Below are 23,266 nucleotides of genomic sequence, written 5' to 3'. Positions count from 1 at the left end.
TTAACCAACTTTATAATGATATTAAAAATAACTAAGAAATCCAACTATACATAGACATTAATTTATCACATTTTATTTTTATTATTCCTACAGGTTTTAGTATATACCTATTGCATTTAATTATTTATTAAAAGTTATCACTAGTACATCTCAAAATAAAAAAAATTACAGAAATATAGTTATATAGTTCTCAAAATTGTTTTAAAAAAAGAAAATATTGAAAAAGCAAAATCAAAACAAAATTAAATTGTTTACAATTAAAAATAAAATAAAAATAGTTAAGTTTGTTCAATGGGTAACAAACTGAAAAATGGCTAAAAGGCAAACAAAATATAAAATATATAAGAAAGAGAGATCAAGACATGATTAAATTTTTGGATCAATTATAATAATACACACAGCTTATCGAATGTTTGTAAAAAGATTTAGTTTTGACTTGGGTTCTTTATGTGAACGTGCTTTTGAAAATATATTCCAAAATCTTAATGTCTCATCTCCAGCTCCTGTTACTATCGATTCTCCATCTGGGGACATGGACAAATACAATACCCTGAATGTATGACCTGTGAGTTTGGCAATTTGACTCATCGAAGGATATTTCCAAACAACTATTTGATTTTGAGAATATCCGTGTGTACTAACTAACTCTTGAGTATTTCTAGACCAAGCAAGATTGCATACTTGTGATCCAGTGTCAATACATTGCATTGGTTGTCCAGTTAGTGTGTTCCAAAAACGTATACATTTATCAGCAGTGCCTCCACCACTAGTTAATAAACCTCTTTGATGGGGTGACCAAGCAATTGCTTTTACTGCAGCAGTATGTTGATGATATGTCAATTGTGGGGTGTATGCATGTGTATTCCATACATATAGTCTATTATCATTTCCTCCAGATGCTAAGTATCTATTATCTGGAGACCATTTTAGTCCACATACTTCTTGACGATGACCAGCATATCTCCTACATGTGGATAAACTTGGACCTCTCATATCTCTTAAAAATATGTTACGATCTCGACTTCCCGATGATACAACATCGCCATTCCATGCAATAGCACCGACTCTACCCGCATGTCCAGTTAAACTGTTGACTTGCTTTTCTGCAGCAATATCCCATACTTCTACAGATCCTTCTTGAGTACCAAAGGCTAAATAATTGCCTTTGTCATTCCATGCTACGGAAGTAACAACATTACCATCAGATGACAAATCACTAATCCTTGTGACTTTACTTGTAGTTGCAGACCATAAATAAACACAACTTCCTAGCCCAACAGCAAGTAAGTTTGAAGATGACCAATCAACTAAATTTAAATAAAAGTCATCTTGCAGTTCAGGTGCATCAAGGACTTTATATGGTACTCTAGAAATTTTTCGAGGTATTTTACGTGGCGATCGTAAAATTTCTTGACTTTTGGAACCAAGTGGAGATAAAGAATAAGGAACACGTGATTGAATATTATCAACTTGTTCAGGACTAGAGGAATAGTATTGGAACAAGTTTCGTTTAGTAGCTAAACGATCACGATTTTTATCTTGAATACTTATTTCACCAACACTAGATCCAAGCAATTCATTGTGAAGAATGGCTTTGTAAGCATTATCTTTGTTAGCTGCTTCACTTTGAAAATCTTTCTTACCATAATCTAAACCATATCTAATATCTGATATAATATTAAACCTTGCAGCAAGGTTATGTGCCTCCCGATAAGGTATAAATCGATCAGCTCGAAAACCATTAAATTGATCATAAGTTTGAACAGATGAACATGGTTGATCAGTTTTAAACTTTTTAAAAGATTTTAATTGATTTGGATCATCATCAACTTCCATTTCTTCAAGTCTTTTAAAACCCAATAATGTATTTTCTTTCTCCACAGATTGTGACTTGGATTCAGCAGCTACTTGCATTTGACGATTTTTCAAAACAACGTAGTCAGGACTCCTGGACAGCTGCGCCCTCAGTCTCATTGCAAATGTCGGATCCATTCCTTCATCCATTTCTATGTGTTTATATATGCCTAACAAATAAATTCCAATACCATATAAATTCCCAAAAATGTAATATTAAGTTTTAAATAAATTATTTTATTAATATAGTTTTACATTTATTTTGTATTTATAAAAACATACAAAAGACTAATCATTTAAAAGTTAAATATCAAACAACTACTAAATATATTAATTAATTTTACCTTATTAAAGAAAAATAATTACCTTACCTATTACCATTCAATTTAAAAAGAAAATCATAATTTTATTATTATCACTATTTTTTCAATATTTTATAATAGAAAAATTGATGTCTCATAATCGCCAAAATATTATAGTTTAGATATGAAGTGAAAAAATTCTAAAAATATTTTTATATATTTATTATTATTTTTTTATTATTATCTTAAATAATATATAACACAAACAATAAGACATTTTTTTTATATGTAACTCATTGTTTCAAAATATTTTATATTTTACTTGATGGTTTAATATTAACAAATAGTAAATATAACCAGTTATTTTATCTTCACATATTATAAGAATAGTTAATATTGTATTTCTGAAATATAATCCATAGTTTTTTTTATATTGTATTAGTTGTCAAAAATATAAAATTACAAATGTTAATTTAAAATTGCTACTATAGTCTTTTGCTTGGTTTACCTTTTTAATTGATTTAACATTACAAAAAAAGTAGAGGGAAATATTAAAAATATTAAGTAGATAAAACAAAAAAAATTAAAAAAAAATATGAATACCTAACCTATACATTAAATCCTTATTATCAGATTATAAAGCATAGATCGCTTAATCTAGAACCTTTTTATTTTAAAATTGTGAAAATCAAGTCATGTTTGTTAAATAAAACATGCCTACAATAGAAAAAATTTAATTTAATTTAAAATTTGAAATAAAACTTAAAAATTGTAGAGATCAATATTTTTTCTATGTTTAAGAAAAAAAATACTTATTTCATAATTGTGAAAATTCTGTATTAATCATTAAATCAAAAATGCCTTGAATTTCCAGAATTTATGATGAATACTTTTACATATTAAAAGGTACCTATTAGAATAGTCAATAGATTGAATAAGTAAATAAAACTTTTAAACCACTCTGGCAATGACAAGGCCAAATTTCTCCCACCTTACTAAACGTTGCTAAATGACGTTTCCCGAAAACAATGTTTACAACTAATATTCCTTATTAGTAATATTATCATTATTTTATTTGAGGACTGCCAAATAATAAGAGTTGTTGGTGCCTTGGTGGGAGATACTCAAAAATGGACAAAAATCAGTCAACCGACTGATTATTCTCTTTTAAGTAGTGTAGTGGTTAAGTACAAAAAAACAAAAATACACTATGAACCTTTCTTGCTTTTTGCAAAATGTACATTATATACATGTTATGCTATTTGATTGGCTTTTTAAATTATAAATAAAATTTAAAGAAATTATGATAATAATAAATATTTCCTAATTTAACTGTTCATGTCTATGTCATATGTGTCAGATTTAGTTTCAATATCAACTTTTTTTTTTAATTTCTTCTGACTGTGTCATCTAAACTTAATTAATGATAAGAACAAGTTTTAGTTTTATAACGCATGAGCAACAAAATGGTTTAATAGTATAACAAAAAGTATACTGAATGCGCCGAGAGAGCGCAAGTCAGCTGCGCATCCAAATGAAGTCGCTCCGTGGTTTCGAGGTCTAATTTATCCCACAAAGTGGACTTGTTGTACTCCGAGATGCGCCTACTATAACGAGTTTTGCCGCCGACTTGCGCTCTCTCAGCGCACTCAGTATAGGTACATCTTCAAATAACTAATAATGTTATATAAATCATGAAGTTCCAAGATAAGCAAAATGGAAAAAATATCATGTTTAAATTTAACTAAAGATTATAATTTTAGGTAGTTTATATTATTATTACTATTGTTTATTTCTTAAAAAAAGAAATTATAGGCCTAATTAATACTTATATATTATATTATATTTAATTTAAATAATAACACCAAATTGAGAATTATATTTTTAAAAGTTGTTTGATTCTAAGGTACCTAACAGACAATTTAGATTCTATTTTAAATTACCAAAGACATTATTATCTACTTATATATATTATACAATACATTGACATCAAGGCTATTAGCAAGATTTCAATATCACACATCTACACGTCATCATTAAATTGATTATAACATTAAAGAAGGTTAATTTTTCTCAATTAATCTAAATAAATAAGTATTCTAAATTTAAGTAAGAACATGAATACTTATTAGTTAAATATGAAAATAAAATGAATACTACACAAAAATATACATTTTAAAACCTGTTAAATTAGTGTTATTAAGTAAATTTAACTTTTATATAGTTACCTAATTCAACATTAGGTAACTTAAAATAATTTATATTAGGGTAATTAAAATGATCAGTAATAAATAGTATAAAATTTCAATTTAATATTCTGTAAACCTATTAATAATCAATTAAGTCATAACTAACTACTAGTTCAAGATTACTCAAGTTCCCTTTAAAAAATAACTTCTTAATAAAATTACCTACTAATTATAATAATCCTTAATTGATATAAATCATTAGTTAATTAACTTAAGGTACATTAAGTATTACTATTCTATTTAATTTTAAAATTTATATTAACGAATATATAATAAAACTCTCAAATTAGGTATTCAAAGATTTAACATTTAAATATCACTAATATTTTTTGAGAAAACTAGAAAAAAAAATTAATTAAAAATATGTGAAGTCATTAAAAACATAAATATTGACAATATGTTTTTCCAATACCTACAACATTTAAAAATGATTAAAAATATTGATACCTAGTTTAATCTCATTTTTTTCTTTAAAATCAAATTTAATTAAATAAAAAAAGATAATCTTTTAAAATTGAAAGTGGGATAATTAAAATAGTATATTAATTAAGTAAAAAAATATTAACTGATCTAAAATAAGAGATATTAAGTAGGTATAATATGAATATATAAGCAATTTTTATCATAGAATAAGTTTTTTTTTAGGTAGCTATCTTAATTACTTATTGCCTTGCTTATTACAATAGTATTAAACACTGTAGATAGGATTATACTAATTTAATTTAAATTAAATACCTATATATAGGTTAACTATAAAAAAAAAAATGTTTATTTGAAACATAGTATACAAAGTTCTCACAGATTATAAATGAAAAATAAAATAAAAAGAATTAACATATTATTATATAACCTATATCTATACAAAAAAATATTGTGTTTTCAAGTTAAAATAAAGAAATATCGTGAGTATTTAGGTTGTAGTCAATGTTTCAAATAATATATTAATGTACCTAAATAGCTTTGAGAATTTATGATAAAAAATAACTATTAAAATATTTGGAATGTTTATATTATCTTTATAATTAATTAAAAATTATTTAATGAAAATTCGATTTTCAAATTTAAATAATAACACTGTTCAAAAACTATACGAAACAAGCTTCAAACATTCCAATTGTATAATTTAATATATTTATTATAGAACAGTACTACATTGTAACAAATACTCAACATTTTACAATACATTTAAGTCTGAGGACAAAAGAACCCATGATAAAATAACTGTGGGAGATTCATAATTAATAATGGGTTGCCAGACAGCAGGAGGTAAGTAAATTTGCAACAGTTAACCAACACAAAAATTAGTCATTAGTGTGCAATAGAAACAATACCATTGAAATACATTATTTTCTAATAATGTAAGTTGAAATAAAGAAGTAACAAATCTGTATTAGTACAAACAGAATTATGTTTAAAAATAAAACTTAGGGGTCTACACTAATAATTTTATAAATACATTTTTCTATAGTAAAAATAAATGTTGACAAGGGTTGTGGATACCTAAGTACCTATATTTTTTAATTAGACAACTAAAAAGGTAACAATGTCTATTTAATTGCACGCTTATCTAAGTCCATTGTTTAAATATAAGTTTGTGTCTAAATAATATCAATATACTGATATACTAATATACTGGTTTGATTTTGGATTTTATAAAATAAACTCAAACCATAGTATCACAAACGCAGATGTGATGCTTTATAATAATTATCTTCTAATAGCCTTTTGTCGAAATTGACAAATCATTATATAAGTAGGTAAAAACGAAGTATTCGATAACTAACGAAATTTAAGATGATCATATTATTACTAATAATATTATAGTTATTATTATTGAATAATTACTCACAGATCTCGATGGCAACAAAAGTTTTAATTAGGCTTCGAAGACAGTTGTCGACGCTTTGTCGTCCCTCAGCAGTTATCGGAAGTCGAAGTATTGAGTCGGCTCACTGGAACATTTTTTTCGTTTCCGTTCGATCGACGCGTACAATACGTAACGATTAATTTATTTATTTTATACTACGTGGACTATCTAGGAAGGTACTAGTAACGTATAATTTGGCTATGTCAGATAACGCGTCAAACGGACGTCAACGGACGACAAGTTAGATCTAGAGGACGGATCGACATACTAAATACTAATCGCCGAGATCAGAGATCGTAAAACGTATAAATTTAATACAAATCGACGATCGGTATACGCAGATAACGTTTCGCCACTCGCCGACCGAACAATAAAAATTCGTGTACGGTAACGGCGGTGACTGGTGGTAGTGTGGTGAGTGGTGACTGGTGACGGTAACGGTAGTGGAAATCAAACGTCCAACATTAACATTCATTACACGACGGTCATAGGCAGAATTGATGCAGTGTAGTACGTCATGTATCATTATTTTATATTGTCACTGGAGTACACACTACCTATTGATTTTCCGTTCACTTATATAATTTTGGCCACAGTGTAACCACATCTTAGAATAATCGTACCGCTGCCGGGGCCGTGATGCCCAATGGGGATCAGTTTGTTCGGTCGCCGCCTCTCCGTCATGTTACACGACATGTCGAGTTGTCCGTGGAGCGCTACGAGCGACCAATCGGAAAACTTCATCGCAGTGATGCCGCTCCGTTATCTTTCGCGTTACGTCGTTATCAAACTAGGAGTTTTAATTTTTTATCATAGTAAATATTACTTAATAAATATACAAATATACAATTATTGTTGTAGTTTTCGTTATATTGATGTTTTTTTGGAATGTTTCGTCAACATTTTTCTGTTTCAACCCAAAATTTTGTATTAACCAGCATTTTTCACCCCCGTTTTTTTATTTTTCCATGGTAAACGTGTCGGATAATTGTTTGTACATCATTTTTATTCGTATAATTAGAACAAGCGATTAGAATCGTGAACGCCGATCGACGTATTGGGTATGTATTCTATACTTTTTACTTAATTTAACGTCTCAATTAATTGATTTCTGAGTTTTAGGCCATCTGATTGTCTTTTTGTGTTTGCTGTCGTTTTGTTCTGGGCTGTTGACATTGGAAAATAAATAACATGCACTATTATTGTATGTATTTCATTATTTCATTTTATATTTAAAAAAAATGTATTACATGTATAGTGGTTTTTACTTTAATAGTTCTGTATATGTATTATAGATTTTCAGTCAGCCATTATAGAGCAGTGACGTTTGTTCCGACACACAGTATTAACTTACTCTTATAGACTATATGATTAAAATGATTAGATAACTGATTTTGATTTAATAAATCATATTATATCACTGTATTTATATTATTTTGTCCTTTGTTGCTTAATCTATGTGTTTATTTTTAACCTCAGTTTTACTTTTGGGTCTAAAGATGTTTCTCAATGACTTGTAACACACAATACTGTATTCATACTTGAGAGAATATTATGATGTATAATATGTGTATAGTGTATATAATAATTTATAGGTGAGTTAATTGAATAACTACATATTATATACATCATGAATCTTATATATTGTACAATTTGGGTAATTTACATTTAGTATTTAATACTGACTTTCAATTGTACATTGCTTATATGTGATGTTTTGTGGTTGGATTTATATATTTTATTAAATAAATCATACTTAAATTGTTTAATAGATACATTATTAAAGACAAAACATATAAGGTGATTCTTTGATCATGAATTACTATTTATTCTATCTTTTTAATCCATATTTCTTTTTTAAAATATTTCTTTTGTATAATTACATTTACAGTTAAAATATAATAATATTTTTTTATTGCTTTAATTTTTTTAATTTTTTTCTGTTTTAAATAACATACAATTTTTATTTCATATTCTGAAAAATACTTAGCTACATAAAAATCTAAATTCGGACTAAATTAATGAGTTATAACTTATAAATTTATAAGTATTTAAATTTTAAAGTTTGAGTGAGCAGAGTAGGAGACTAAAGTACTCAAGATTTTGACTTTTGAGAGGTATTGCCGTATCATTTTTTATTGTTAGAGTTGTTACAGGTATTCATAAGTAAATAAGTTGACTGAGATCCCTGGAGATGGATTTTGTGGTATTTATGCGATGCTCGCACAGTCACACACAATCGCAGAAATGATATTTCATTTATTACTCACTATGTAGGTTTAAATTTACATGAAAAATAAATCTGGTTAAAGTGTGAAAACTTTTTAATAATATCAGATTTTTATAATTTTAACTTATTAATTATATATCTAAATTTTGAGAATTCTAAAAATACAGTAGGTCTAGCATTTAAAAAACCTAGTAGGAAATTTCTGGCAGTTTTTTTTTAAAGTCATTGGACGCCAGTGCCCAGTATTACGATAAAAATAAAGAAATAAACTATATCTGAAACTAGGTACCATAGAATAAATAAATAAAAAAAAATAATGTTTAAAAAAACTTTTTGGTTATGACAAAATAAATATTATTTTGTCATGTACTTGGTGGTATTATTACATGACAAAATATTATTTTATCATGGTATTATTATTTATTATACATTTATATGCAACGTTATTTGCCCCATCTGAAGTCACTGAGATAAATAACATATACTATACGTATATTATGTTATCTATCTCAGTGTTTGAAGGGCACATTATATTATTTGATATCTGATAATCAGCGGTCGGTCGGTCGACTGTCTTATCATAAGTAAAATTTTCATCCCGTACCCGTGACATTTTACGTAGTAAAAACTAAAAAGATCCTGAAGTAGCATGTAAGAACTTACTGTAATACTGTTCTCAATTGTTCTATTTAATCAGTTTTCTGTCTGTTTTTATGTAGAATTGGTTAAACTAACGCCGGTAAAATGGCTGTTTGGAGTTCACTGAAGCTGGGATCTGCGATCACCAAATGTTTGAGTACAAAGAAAACTGACATGCTAAAATCATCTGGTGAGAATTTAAGTTATTTTGTGAAATATTGTATTATAAGTATTTATTTGACAAAATATTTTATACCATTGTCCATTTTTTCTTCGAAATACTTAAATTTAACTTTTTTTTATAGTATTCTTATTGTAACTTATAGTTAGATCTATTTTTACATGCGACAATAAGATCACCCATTATCTTGTGTTTAACTTGCTCTTAATTGTACACATTTATTTTATAATAGTTTTAAAAGTTTTAATCATTTTTGTAACATATTCTAGAATTAAAATATTTGAATAATTATTTTTTATGGAATTTTAGCTCATGTACCGACTCGTAACATGAGTGGCCATCATCTGATGGGTATAAGAGAAACTCGTTGGCAATGGGCTAAGTTCAAGGATTTACTTCATTATTATGTTTTGGTTGGTGTTATTCCTTTAACATTACTTATCACTGGTGTTAATGTTTTTATTGGACCAGCTAAATTGGCTCCAATTCCTGAAGGCTATAGACCTGCACATTGGGAATACTATCGGGTTAGTAAATAATTTATTCTTATAAATTGTATTACTAATAATAATATTGTTAAATATAATATAAAATATAAAATTGTTTAACCCATATTTTAAATATGATTAATGCTTCATATCCTGTAAAAAACCTAAAAAATATTTTGTAATTTGTATGAAATCTTATAATATAATAATATTTTATTTATTTATTTATATTATTATATAATAATTTTATCTATTAATATTTGATAACCATATAATTTTAATAATGCAGATAGATACTTACTACTACAGTTGTGGCACCACTAAGACAATTTTACTGCCACTACTGCAACATGTTCAGACCCCAATAAAGTCTTATAAACATTAGATTTATTAATTGTTCCTCATGAAGTTTCTTTTAATTTAGAATTATAGTTTATTCACCTATTTACAATTATTAAATTATTTGAAATAAGTATCATTCGTTTTTTTATTTTTTTAAATCATCAGAAAATAGTTATTTTAATTTTGCCATTATATCTAATTAAAATCTAATGCTTTAGCATCCAATCACCCGGTGGATGGCACGTTATATTTATCCCAGTCCACAACAGCAGTATGAAAAATATTTACATACATTATATGAAGAAGATGAAAAATTTAAAGTCAGGTAAAAATGTTTTCATGATTTATTGAAATTTATTAAAATATAGATGATTAAAAATTTAAAATATATATATATATTACATAAACGGGGTGATTTTCTTATCACTCATTATTTCAAAAACTATGAACAGTTTTAAAAAGGATCCCTTGTCTTGTTGGTAAGCATATTGGGGGATTTTGATGTTCAACTCCCCCACTCACCCCACCATACTATGATGAATAAATAATTATTGATGTATCTATTTTATACATTTTTTTCAATTCCCCTCCCCCCATTATGATATCCTGTGCAAGAAGCCTGCTCTTAGTTGATTTAGCTACTGAAAATTATTATACAGCTTACCACCAACTAATTAATCACATTAATGTACAATTTTCTTATTTTCAAAGTTATGAGAAAAAAACGCTGTCCTTTGTTTAATTTAAATTTAAAAAAATATTATTTTATTTTTTTATTTTTTTAAAATAATGATGAAGGTACAATGTATCATTTTTAGAACTGGATAATTCAATGTTTACAGTTAACATAAAAATATTGTTAAAACTTCTATTAATTTTATCTTTTTTACTAGATTGCCTATTTTTTAATATTATTAGAGAAACATTTCTTATTTCCCTTTTTTTATATATTATTATTTATATAATTTTTCAGAATGATAGCAAACAAAATTAATGAAATGATGAAGGATCGATCAGATTACAAATCATTTTATTATCGACCTATCTCTGCTAACCATCACAGAATTAGTAAAGAAGCTATGGATCGTCAAGAATCTGAAGGGCTTAACTAATTATGTACGTTTGAATAATTAAATTAGAAATTGTTAATTTTATAGTAGGTAATAAAAACATTATAAACATAAATAATATGTTTTGAAAAATCCAGATAGAATATTATATTTTATATCATATGTTCAAAGATAATAAAAATTGTCTGGCCTATTTTGGTCCAACAAATGTTGTACATCCTGTAATCAGTTCATATTATTACCTATTACTTATAAGTTAAAATAATGTTCATTTTGATAGATATATTTATTTATCAAACATGTTTAGTTATTTTATTTTTATTTGTTTGTGGTTACAAAGACTAATGCACTTAAGAGTCATCAATTGTACTTGTTAATTATATGTAGGCATCAAAAATTAAAAAATTATTGCCAAATATGCAGTAAAAAATGTATAATGTATTAAAAATAAAGAAAAATTAAACAAGCAACTAGGAAGTACATGTTTAACTCTAAACAAGAGTTAATAAATGTAGGAAGGTACTGAATAAACTAAATAATTATTCTACTATACTATAATTGTCACATCCTATCCATAATATTAATCAAAGTAACTTTAAGTCCAACTCTATTGTGATCTAAACATTCTAAACTATTCATTTAAAGATAAAAATTAATCTCTATTATTATTATGATAAATTCAGTTTAATTAAATAATTGTTTACCTACATTTACAAATAAATATTGTTAAATATTTAAGTATTTAATTTTTTATTAATTTTCTAAATATATCCTTCAAAAATATGATCTTAAAACAAAAAACTGTCAAGATATCCATAATAAATTTTATTTATTTTATTTTTTAATTTTTTTTATACTTACTAAGCATATTATAAAATTAACCACAAAACAATATTTTTATCTTCAACGATCAACTTGGTTTCTACGGAAAATTTGGTATAAATAAAATTAAAAGTATTAATTTTAATATTTTTTAAAATAATTTGGAAAAACTGGAAAAAAAAATAGAATAATAGATAACAAGTTATTAACAAAATTAATTTTGTTTTTGTAGTAATTCATATTGAATTAACTATAAAGCCCTTACATTTCACAAAATATTTATATTATAATTTTCTTAGTTTTTCATCCATTGAATAAGTGAAACTGAGGAGTATGATAAGTTAAAACTTGTATAATAGTATAATAAAAACTATATAAAATATATTTCTTTTATGTGAATAAATTTCAATCATGGTACATAATTTTAGTATTGCATTCATAATTCTCCTAGATGCTATATTTTATTTTAATCAAAAAATTAGTCATTAGTACATAAAAAATGAAATATTAGTATATTATTATCAACTTTAAAAAATGTAATCTTTCTACAGTAATCACACTATCTGTTATTTCAAATTTACCTTAATGGATCATATAATACAATAAATAGTTAATATATTTTAATAATATAGTATACGTGAGAAATTTTTAATTTTTAAAAGAAAATATGTATCTTTAATAAAACAATTAAATCATTTACTATTATGTATGATCATACATAAATTATTGATATCTAGTAGTTTTCAGTAGGTACATAATATAACAAAAATGGTATGAAAGTATTCTGTAATTTTACGGAAAGTAGAAGAGCTGAATGAAACTATAGTACCCCAATAAAGTTTTTTAGGTAAGATACATACATTTCACTAAATTTAGGAAGGTTAAGGAAGAATGAGAGAATTCACGTAGAGATAACAATTACACAACTATTAACAGAATCTTAAATTACTGTTTCTATTGTTCCTATAATATAGAGCTATAGTTAGAGGTTTTGAATGATAAATACAATGTACATTTAATAAACCATAATATTTATAGTTTTGCACATAATATATTGAATGTGAACGTCATCTTTTAGAATTTATTTTGGAGTATTTAACTTAAGTAAAATTCAAAATCTAGTATAACAAAATTTCCAAAATCAGCTTAATGATAAAATGCATATTTTCAATTAACGTTATATTACACACCTACATTCTTATAATTATAGTATATTAGTACATTTGAAATGTTATCATATTTTTTTAATTCATACAACTATTAATAATTAATTTTTTGACATTTTATTTTTTTTTCAAATTCAAATTTAATACATTAAAAAAAATATTTACTAATTATATAATCAATATTTATAGTTTAAACTCACATTATATTAACTTTAAAAATTATTTTCAAATAAAAATTACAAAATAGTACATGGAACAAAATTTACAATTATATCTAAATATTCAATCTATTAGTACGCCTTTTAATAATTAATGATGGTGGTTGTTCAGTGGTTTCTTTTTTTCTTGTACTTCTTTTTTCTCTAACCTTTATTTCAATGTCTTGTTTTGTTGTAGACTTTATAATGTTTTCTTTTCCAATTTTCTTCTTAACAGTTGAATCGTTTTTAATTTTTTCAGTCCCTTTTATCAGAGGTGATTTTATTTTATTTTGTCTAGAATTGGGACTTTCAAGAGTCAATCTTAATTTTCTTACAGCTGGAGTAACAAATCTAGGAACCCCTTGTGATTTTGCATTCACTCGTACTTTAGTAGTCATAGGTGTTTTTAATTCTTGTACACGTCTTTCTGCCACAGGTGAATGAATAACATTTGAGATTGCATAACTCATGATGTTATCAACTTTAAGTGAAATAATTAGTTCATTCACGTACATTGATAACCATTCATCATGGCAAGATTCTTTAGCTTTTTCAAGATAAACCAAAGACTTAGATGGGTCATTAAAAAGAACTAGGTGTTCTGCATAATGATATTTAGCTAAAGTTTTTTGTCTAACTGTTAAGATGTTATACACTTCATTTTTATTAAATTGTGGTATGGATAATTCCAATAATTTAAATGAGCATTTAAAATAATGTTCAGCTAATTTTTGTTGATTGGCTTTAGAACAATAAACAGCTTTAAGAAGACATGCTTCAATAACAGAATGCATAATTATTGGATCTAAAGGTCCATTGCTATTGACAGCTTTGTCACAGTACTCAGTAACATTCATTTGTGTGCGTTTATTGTTCAGCCGTTTTAACGAAGGTGACGCCATTTTATTTGTTCTAGGGATTTGAGAGCACCTATAATCAGACAATGGAGAGGAATATCTATTTGGAGAGTAGTTTACAGTTAATTTTTGCATTTTAAAATCCAACTCTTCTTCTTTAAAATCCAGTAAAGTCATTATATGTTCCAATTGTCCATTAGCATTTTCAAAATTACAACACATTAGTTCATTCCAGCAATTCATTAAAAACACATTTAATGCTCTTTTAGTTAGAACAGACTTCAGGACAATATTCATTTGAACTTTCAAAAAACAACGAGCTTCAACAGGTTTGAAAGTATTTATATAGATTAAATTCAAATATGAACATATGCTTAATATTACAAAATGCATTGCCAAATATTCATAAAAATAATCTAGCCTTTTGATAAGACCATGTGCAAGATTATAAGCATCAATGAAAATAGAAAGACATTCATCTTTTTTGAAATTTCTAGATTCAAAGCACAAACGACTTTTAAGGTAAGAATATTCTGCCATTAATAAAATATTATTGTTCAGTTCTCTATCATTGATACCATCTAACAGTATTTGTGCATCATTAAACTTTGATTGGTTTAAAAGAGAAGTTGCTAATGCCAATTTATAATCAATAGCCATTTTAGGCAATTGCTTAGCTAAATTAGATAATTCTAACACATCTACCTCGCTAATTTTCGATAATTCCATAAGTGCTATAAAAGTATGTTTGTGACACTTCTTATTAGAAGCTAATTTGTATAATAGTTTCCATACCTCCACTTCTTTTAAATCACCGTGCAGTTTGAATATGAAAGCAACTTCTTTAAGACTTCTAAAAAGTAATTCGACATCGTGTTCATCTTTGATTGTATCATTTGTTAAAACAGACCAATTTTTAACGGCCCAATTCAAACAATTAAAGAGTTTAGGTTTTATTTTTAATGGCAATATCCAAGAAATAGGTTCATATTGAATAATATTTTGTTGCTCCATACCACGTTCCAACCTCTCTTCAGTATACGAATCCAATTCTTTGCTGACAAGGTTCTGCAAATGTTTTAATAAGCACAAGTAATTTGCATAATATAAATTACCCAACATTAATGGCATACTCTTTTTTTCCATCGATGTTTCAATTTCTAGTTTACGAATGCAGTCCTCCAATACATCAATAACTCTTTTTAAACCATTTATACTATTTGAATGTAATATTATGTAAGCAGTAGTAATTATGACACGACACTTGAGCTCTCTAGATAGTTTATGACACATTAATTCTTCAAATAGTTCCAGCACAGCAGTAGTATCTTTTTTAATTTTACTTTGATGATTATGAGCTTTTAATTCTAACCACATTATTTCAATGCAATCAGATTTTGTCAAACTATAATCGGGCCATTTCTTTTTTAGATCAATATCATTTTCAAATTTTTTTAAAATTGTTTCTTTAATAATAATATTATTTCTCTCCTCCTTACATTTAAAATAAACCCATTGTTGGGCAGTAAGTTCAGAACGAGTACGCACACACCAATATGCAATACACCTTAAAGCTTCGTCATTTTTATTTTTATTATACAAACACCGACTCAGGAGGATTGCAACACGAGCAACGAGTTCTGAATCAATTCCACAAGGATTTAGCATTGAGCATAAATTTTCAAGGAAATCTAAGCATAAATGTGTAAACTCACCAGAAGTTGTAGAAATACAAAGATTGTAAGCACTTGTCAACGAAAATTCAATGAAAGCAATTTTATTTGAGCAGTTTGATTTATTTACTCTATCAAATAGAGAAGTGAACAGTTCCATCCACTTTAAAACATCTTCAGAATTTAAAAATTTGTGATTAGTATTAATAATGTGTCGCATCATGATAAACACTATGTTAATTAAACTCATTTCTGATGTTGAATCTTCATTGAGATCACAATTGTTGCTTTTACAGCATATTTGACTAATTGAACTATGTTTGCTTATATAAACTAAACGGTGTAGTAAAACAAGCATTTGTGAAATTGTTTCAGAAGAATTAATAATCAATCCTTCATACCAAAAGTTCTTTAATTTTGTAATTGTAATAATGGCAGCCTTAAACACGTGATATAACATTGTGTTTGGTAATATCATAGTTGGTTCATAACTTTCAACAAATGTTATCATTTTTCTAAGTTCAAAGTTTGAATCAAGTCCATTTTTAATAGAGTTGTCAATGAACTTGAATAATGATATCAAAAATGACAATGATTCTTTTTCAACTTTATTTAAACAACAAACATCAATCATTAATTTGATATGCTTGATTAAGTGATGTACATGCATCTGTCTGTGTCGCATCATATTTTGCATTACAGCTACAATGTTTTCAATTAACATAAAGTATAAATTCATCATACATTCTTGATCATTTTTTTTCCTAATACCGCTAAAAGATAACACTGATTCTAAAGTCATATCTAATATAACTACATCCATAGTACACCCTTCATGTAATATTAATCCATTCATATTTTTGACAAGTGTTAGTAATGAAGACAATGCATACTCAATTTCTTTTCCAGTATGACGTTTCACTAAGTTTAATGCAGTATCCCATATAAGTATAACATTCAACTTTTTCAAATCATCATCAATGGGACATGTCTTATGAATATGATGTGCAAATAATTGAACTAAATATTTCAGTATATCACATGGTGGAGATAAATTATTTAAAAGATAATTACCAAAATGGACAGCTTCAGCCACATGATTATTCATAAGTAAATATTTGACAATGACATATAAACTATTTTGTAATGGTTGTAACTGAGACAAATTGATCGTTTTGAAGCAACGATCAGCAAACTGAATGACATCATTAGTGTTTTTTCCAAACTGTTTAATTTCATCGGTAAAAGTAAATTCAGATTGAAGTTTTTGTGCCAAAACACTTAAAATGCCAACTGTACAGTTTTGAAATCCTTTAACGTCTTTGATATTATTGTAATGAATATTAAAGATGTCAAGAGCTTCTTTCAAATTATCTTGGTTTATATTATTCTGTATTAGAAGAAAAATTTTCTTTAATTCACCCATTATCTAAAGAAAAATAAATATTAAACATAAATTAGTACAAAACTTAATATTACTTAAACAATGTTAAATGTTCATCTTTTAACCAAAAATTAATTAAGTATAATTACATCAATTAAAAATATTAATAACTGTTTCAAGAAATGCATAGAAATTAAATAAATATAAATCAGATGCAATATGGATTATCTTTTATTATCACTATAACATAGTGCATAATAACTATATCAATATTTTATAAATAGTAAATTACCTAATAATTAATGGCTAATATTGATGAAATTAAACTTATTGAAAACAAATGTGATAAAATTTGTTTTTCTTTATAAATTACCAAGAAAATAAACACTAGTTAAAGTAAAACAATGAATTTAAAAAGATAAATGCTTACATATTACTTATGAAAAAATAAAATAAAAAACTTACAACATAAATTTGGTGACAAACTGTCAACCAGATTGTGACGATTGTCGGATTGTGTACTGAGTACCGACTATAGATCAGCAACAGCCATCATATTATTCATATTCGACATTCGGCGTTTTTATTATAATTATCAGTTTAGTAATACAGTTGAATTCGGCTTTCGAATAACGGCCATTTTTTATTGCGACTCATTTTAACAATAAACTGATAACAATACCTAGTTTTGATAACAAGTACAAGAATTCGAGTATTGTTCTTTAGCGATGCATAGCGTTTCGGTTGTTAATAAGAATGACCAAGGCACTACAATAATTAGTACAATAATTATAGTGTTTTAGTGTTTTAGCGCTGTCTAGTTCCAGTGTTGGGAAAGTTCCTTTTTTAGTGGATCTCGTTCCGTTCCTCATTCAGTTCCTAATATATGAATTTGTTCCAGATCCCTGTTGCTTATTCAAAGAAGGAACTCGCTCCAAATTCAGTTCCTCTATAATAGGAACTCGTTTCAATTATCGTTCCACTTTTTTTAACTTACCCAATCTAGTGGTTTTAGAATATTACCTTTTTATTTTTGATATCAATAAATTATTGATAAAAATGATAAATGATTATTAGAATTTAAAAAAATGAATCTAAACAGGAATTGAATACTTACAATTGAATTAATATAAAAAAAAATAAAAATGTATAGTAATTAATAATATAGATTTAATTTGTCTTTATTTTATCTAATTTTTATAAACTAAATTAAATAAAAAATTAGTTTTTTAAAATGCCAAGAGGAACTATGATTTTCGTTCACGTTCCTCAATATAAAGAATTTGTTCATATTCTTTTTCTTTTATTTTTAAAGGAAGCAGTTCCAAGCTTCTTTCCTACAAAAAAAACTCGTTCCAGGAATCCGTTCCTTTTGGAAGGAGTTCCTTCCCAACACTGTATAGTTCATAGAAAAAAGATGTGTGAGATGCTGAGATGACTAGATGAGTAATAAGATTCTATGAAAACTAGAAAGTAAACAATATAATTTAAATTTTTTAAATTATGAATACATAAATATAATAAATATTAAGGACAATATTTTTTATTATCAAACTTAAAGATGAGAACATATCTGTGTTCTCTCGTCGGCTTTTTACGATATTTTAATTTTTAAGTGAATTGTACGGAAGCGTTAAAAGGCCAATCTCATGTTTTTTTATCTCATTATTATAGAATATAGATTATCACAATTCATTATTATCAATTACAACTCGTAATTATCACATAACGCAACTCAAAATTACACGTTAAAATAAATCGTTATTATGGATTATCACAACTCATTATTATGAATTAGAAATTAAAATTCGTAAAAAAGAAAAATTTGTAAATGGGGTTTGTGGGTGCTTTCAAATTTTAATAATCGATTCAAATTGTCGCCAATCATATTACTTACTACTTTACCATGGATTTAAACAAAACGATTAAAAACTATTTTATGGGACTCAATTATTCGGAAATCTTGGAATTTTTACATAAAAATGATGGTATTTTTATGAGTTAACGCACTTTAAAGAGACAATTAAAAAGTGTATCTATTGCTCGCCGAAAATGTGCTAAAATGTTATAAAGTGTAATGTACCTAATAATAAATTACTACATTAAAAAAAAATCGTAGTACCCTGCAGTGAATCTAATTCTCAATGAACAATCTTTTTTTGTTTAATATAACCGACATACCTACTTTCCTTTAAAATATGAAATCGACGAAAACAATTTTAATACAGGGATGTACGCGGAAAAAAGTTTTGGGTGGTGTTTTTGAAAATCAATTATTAAAAAGTATAGAACTTTTTTAAATATGCAAAAAAAATTACGAAAATGAGGTATACTTAAAATACTTTTTTAAAATACAAACATTGATAAAACAAAATTAACATTAAAATTGAATAAGTAAATCACCATACAAAAACCCAAGTATATTTCGGGGGATGTTTGAACACCCAAAACACCTCCCTGTGTACGTCCCTGATTTATTATATTAATTATAAATAATAGGTTTATTGTACCCAAATTTATAAATATAAAATATAATTATAAATATGTTTATAGGTATAAATCTGTATAAAATAATATGGTTTAATATTATTATAGGTATAGCCAATATAGGAAAACTAAAAAGGATTACAAATTAAAAATAAATTATTTTAAATCTAATTTTCTTGATTTTTTTGCAAACTTATCAATTACATATTAATGTTTTCGCTCATTTGTTAATTCTTCCTAAGTATAAAAATGAAAGATTAGTAACTCTACTCTGCATCATATTCACAATTTAAGATAGTTATTTTAGATAACTTTCTTAAATCGTGACCATACATGATGTTTAGTGCGTAAGCGTAACCTAATCGTCTTAATGCGGCGCATTGTCGATAATGATCTTTCACGTGTTGCTGATGAGGTTGGTATAGTTATTGCATCTTGAATTAATTTGTAAAGGCCTAGTCATATTTTTAAATTTTAATATCATAATTTATGCTTTTAAACTTTTTTATGAAGTTTCTAAAACATTGTAAAACATCACTACTAAAAGACCATTTTTTTCGACCAAATTGTGTTGTAGGATATATCCATAGGCGTGCGCAGACTTCAATTTCCGGCCGAGCCTGGAACAATTAATGCCCTAATACTTGGACAGTGCCCCTAATTTTATTTTAAACACATTAGTACACATTCTAATTGTAAATTACAAACTGTGTAAATAGAATCAAGTTGAATTTACACATAATATTAATGTGTTAATTTCTAGACATATATTTTTGAAATTTAACATAAAATGATATAAATACAATTATGTACAAAAAATAGAATGATGTATGGTTATATGATATATGTTATATGAATAAATTAATAAAATTGTTGTAGTGGTACACAAATATTTTTAATATTATTTCATTATTACAATTTACAACAAATAATATTTTCATGATCTCGAACATATTGTTATAACTAATTATTAAATATATACCCTACATAAATTTGAATATGTATTATGCCCCCAAAAAAGTTTCGGTCGAACCCCGGCTCGCCCCGTGCGCACGCCCATGGATATATTTACTAAATATTTAATTAGTAAAAACCAAATTGAAAAAAAAAATTATATAATAAATATTGACAAGCCGATAGGTGATGGTGGGTTTAGGTCCCGTGTTTCCAAAATCCAAATGCGTTATAATTTTATAAATAGATAACACACACATACATATGTATACTGTACTAAAATCACAAACCCAAATATCTAATATATATATAGCATGTAAGTATGTATGTCCATGGCGTTTGTGCATTACCAATACAAACTTATTAAACTCGTTCTTATAAACGCAAAATTACACTTTAAAAAATATTTTTAGTTCAAAATAAGCTGGGGGTATTAAGTACTTAGTTCATAGTTCTCAGTTCTGGGTCATTCCCCAATTTACGATGTGTAATTCCTTCATTATTATTATTCTTTCTATACTATATTTTTAGGCCTAGCTGGTTTTCGACTCAGGTTTGTTTGATATCCTCTTCTAATTAAGTATTTGAACAGTAAAGCTTACATCGTAGTACCTACATGTATTTATATTTAATTTTAGAATATCAGAGCAGGTAGTACTGTAGTAGATGTGTCCCATTACAAAAAATCAAAAATTTAAAAGCACCCACAAACCCCATTTCCAAATTTTTTCTATTTTACGAATTCTAATTTATAATTTATAATAATGAGTTCTGATAATCCATAATAACGACTTGTGTCAACGCGTAATTTTGAGTTACGTTATGTGATAATTACGAGTTATATTAATAATAATAAGTTGTGATAATCTATAAAAATGAGATGAAAAAAAAAAACATAAGGTTGGCCCTTCAACGCTTCCTTAGAATTGTGAGTATGTAAAATATTTATTAAATAATGTTCATAATTTGCTTAAAAATTAAAATATCGTATAAACCATTCACTCTAATATTTAAGCTAATGACCATGACAAAATAAACAAAATAATTATTTTGTCATGCTAATCACAAAATTGATCTTTTACTAAACGAAAATTTGCCATAATATTATACGTTTGTATGACGAAGATAACACATGCGACTGGATGCGAGTGTGACCAATTACTAGCATTTAGTAATATCCACAGTTTAAGATGAATCTTAATAACTTTTTTTTGTACAAATACATAATATGTAAAATGCTTAAATTAAAAAAATTGGATGTAGTTTGTACTTTTGAGATGTCAAAATTTCCAGTATTTATTTTTATAATTGAGAAAAACAATAAATTAAGGAAAAATAGAAGTGTTTACGATAATCAGATTTTGACTAAAATCATTTCGTTTTGTTATAATTCAAAAATGAATAATCAAACTAACACTATCATTTTTCATTTATGATATAATTTTTTGGACTATTTATTTGAACATTTATTTTTGATATCTTTTCTGTGAATGTTGATAAAAAATGTATGATTCAAAATTTAATTAAAGGTTACTAAGTGACCAAGAGGTATATTTCTCAGTTAAAAAATATCGACATTTTTTAATTATTGTTTTTTAATGAGCGTTTAAATTTAAAATTTTATAGTTAGAAATTCATAAAAAAAGTTTCTGTTTACATCTAAGATTTGAAAATTTAATATAAAGTTATTTATGTCTTGTAACAATTTTCCAAAATGTCCACTGGAAAATTAAATAATTTTAAGACTGAATTTAAAATTTTTCGATAACGAATATTCACTGTATAATAATTATTCCAGACAATTTTTGTTTTTTTGTTGTACTTATAAAAAGCAATAACTGTATTAAATTAAACTACATAAAATGTTTATGTTGTCGTTATCTTTAGATATATGATATAATTTTAAACTATTTTAAGCTGTTTATAGATATGCAATTCTTTTAATTTTTTTTTTTAATAATTGTTGATAAAAAAATTATTCACTGGTCAAAGTTTTTGAAAATATAATACAAGATTTCTCATAAGTATTTTTATTGAAACTATTAAATCTAAAAAGGGTAGATAAGTGGGTTTCGCTCTGCTGTGAAGTAGAGATGGAGAGTAGGTCAATATAATGGATGTGTTAAATTTGAATACAATTACAGGTATCATTGTATATGAAAAACAATTCTGAACAGAGATGATTTATTAGTCTATGATAATTAGCAGGATAATATATTTTATTATTACCTATATTGGCTATATTTAAATTGTAATATATTGTTATTTTACGCGATTTTGTAAAAAATTAATTTCATATACGCTCATAAATTTTTTTCTATATTGGTGCTGGAATTTAGTTACCTGAAGGAAAGCTTATGGATAACCTTGTATTGGGTTTTTTAACCTTAAGTATAAACCATAAAATAATATTAGACAAATTGGATTTAAAAAATTAATTTAAAATTCAAAATAACAATGAGTACTTCAACGTTTAAACATAATTTTAACTTCAATATTCT

At 26.0% G+C, this 23,266-nt stretch overlaps 3 protein-coding genes across 4 annotated transcripts; 1 reads left to right on the top strand and 2 right to left on the bottom strand.

Moving 5' to 3' along the window:
• Window positions 1–208: 208 nt before the first annotated feature.
• On the bottom strand, window positions 209–6,763 carry LOC113559466 (fizzy-related protein homolog). Its single transcript, XM_026965318.1, has 2 exons — window positions 6,255–6,763; window positions 209–2,024 (listed from the first exon to the last, which is right to left on the bottom strand). The coding sequence occupies exon 2, from the start codon at window positions 2,002–2,004 to the stop codon at window positions 403–405; it is 1,602 nt and encodes a 533-aa protein (XP_026821119.1). The 5' UTR covers window positions 2,005–2,024; window positions 6,255–6,763; the 3' UTR covers window positions 209–402.
• Window positions 6,764–7,133: 370 nt separating this feature from the next.
• Window positions 7,134–11,447, top strand: LOC113560508 (NADH dehydrogenase [ubiquinone] 1 beta subcomplex subunit 5, mitochondrial). Of its 2 annotated transcripts, XM_026966415.1 has the most exons (6): window positions 7,134–7,333; window positions 7,395–7,476; window positions 9,222–9,331; window positions 9,632–9,849; window positions 10,371–10,477; window positions 11,126–11,447. In XM_026966415.1, exons 3-6 carry the CDS (start codon window positions 9,247–9,249, stop codon window positions 11,262–11,264), a joined length of 549 nt encoding a protein of 182 aa, XP_026822216.1. In that variant the 5' UTR covers window positions 7,134–7,333; window positions 7,395–7,476; window positions 9,222–9,246; the 3' UTR covers window positions 11,265–11,447. The 2 variants fall into 2 exon arrangements, with proteins under 2 accessions (XP_026822216.1, XP_026822215.1); XM_026966414.1 differs by lacking the exons at window positions 7,134–7,333; window positions 7,395–7,476 and adding an exon at window positions 9,009–9,153.
• Window positions 11,448–13,448: 2,001 nt separating this feature from the next.
• Window positions 13,449–18,313, bottom strand: LOC113549249. The gene is made up of 2 exons (XM_026950458.1): window positions 17,790–18,313; window positions 13,449–17,369 (listed from the first exon to the last, which is right to left on the bottom strand). Exon 2 carries the CDS (start codon window positions 17,364–17,366, stop codon window positions 13,485–13,487), a length of 3,882 nt encoding a protein of 1,293 aa, XP_026806259.1. The 5' UTR covers window positions 17,367–17,369; window positions 17,790–18,313; the 3' UTR covers window positions 13,449–13,484.
• Window positions 18,314–23,266: the final 4,953 nt, after the last annotated feature.

The sequence above is a fragment of the Rhopalosiphum maidis genome, chromosome 4, assembly GCF_003676215.2.
Source record: "Rhopalosiphum maidis isolate BTI-1 chromosome 4, ASM367621v3, whole genome shotgun sequence".
Lineage (NCBI taxonomy): Eukaryota > Metazoa > Arthropoda > Insecta > Hemiptera > Aphididae > Rhopalosiphum > Rhopalosiphum maidis.
The sequence above is the reverse complement of the archived record's forward strand: the minus strand, read 5'-3'. Positions and strand labels throughout refer to the sequence as shown.

Coding starts and splice junctions, on each gene's coding strand:
- LOC113559466 (XM_026965318.1), bottom strand. CDS start 2,004: ATGGATGAAGGAATGGATCCGACATTTGCAATGAGACTGAGGGCGCAG.
- LOC113560508 (XM_026966415.1), top strand. CDS start 9,247: ATGGCTGTTTGGAGTTCACTGAAGCTGGGATCTGCGATCACCAAATGT. Junction 9,332..9,631: donor TGACATGCTAAAATCATCTG/GTGAGAATTTAA, acceptor ATGGAATTTTAG/CTCATGTACCGACTCGTAAC. Junction 10,478..11,125: donor GATGAAAAATTTAAAGTCAG/GTAAAAATGTTT, acceptor ATAATTTTTCAG/AATGATAGCAAACAAAATTA.
- LOC113549249 (XM_026950458.1), bottom strand. CDS start 17,366: ATGGGTGAATTAAAGAAAATTTTTCTTCTAATACAGAATAATATAAAC.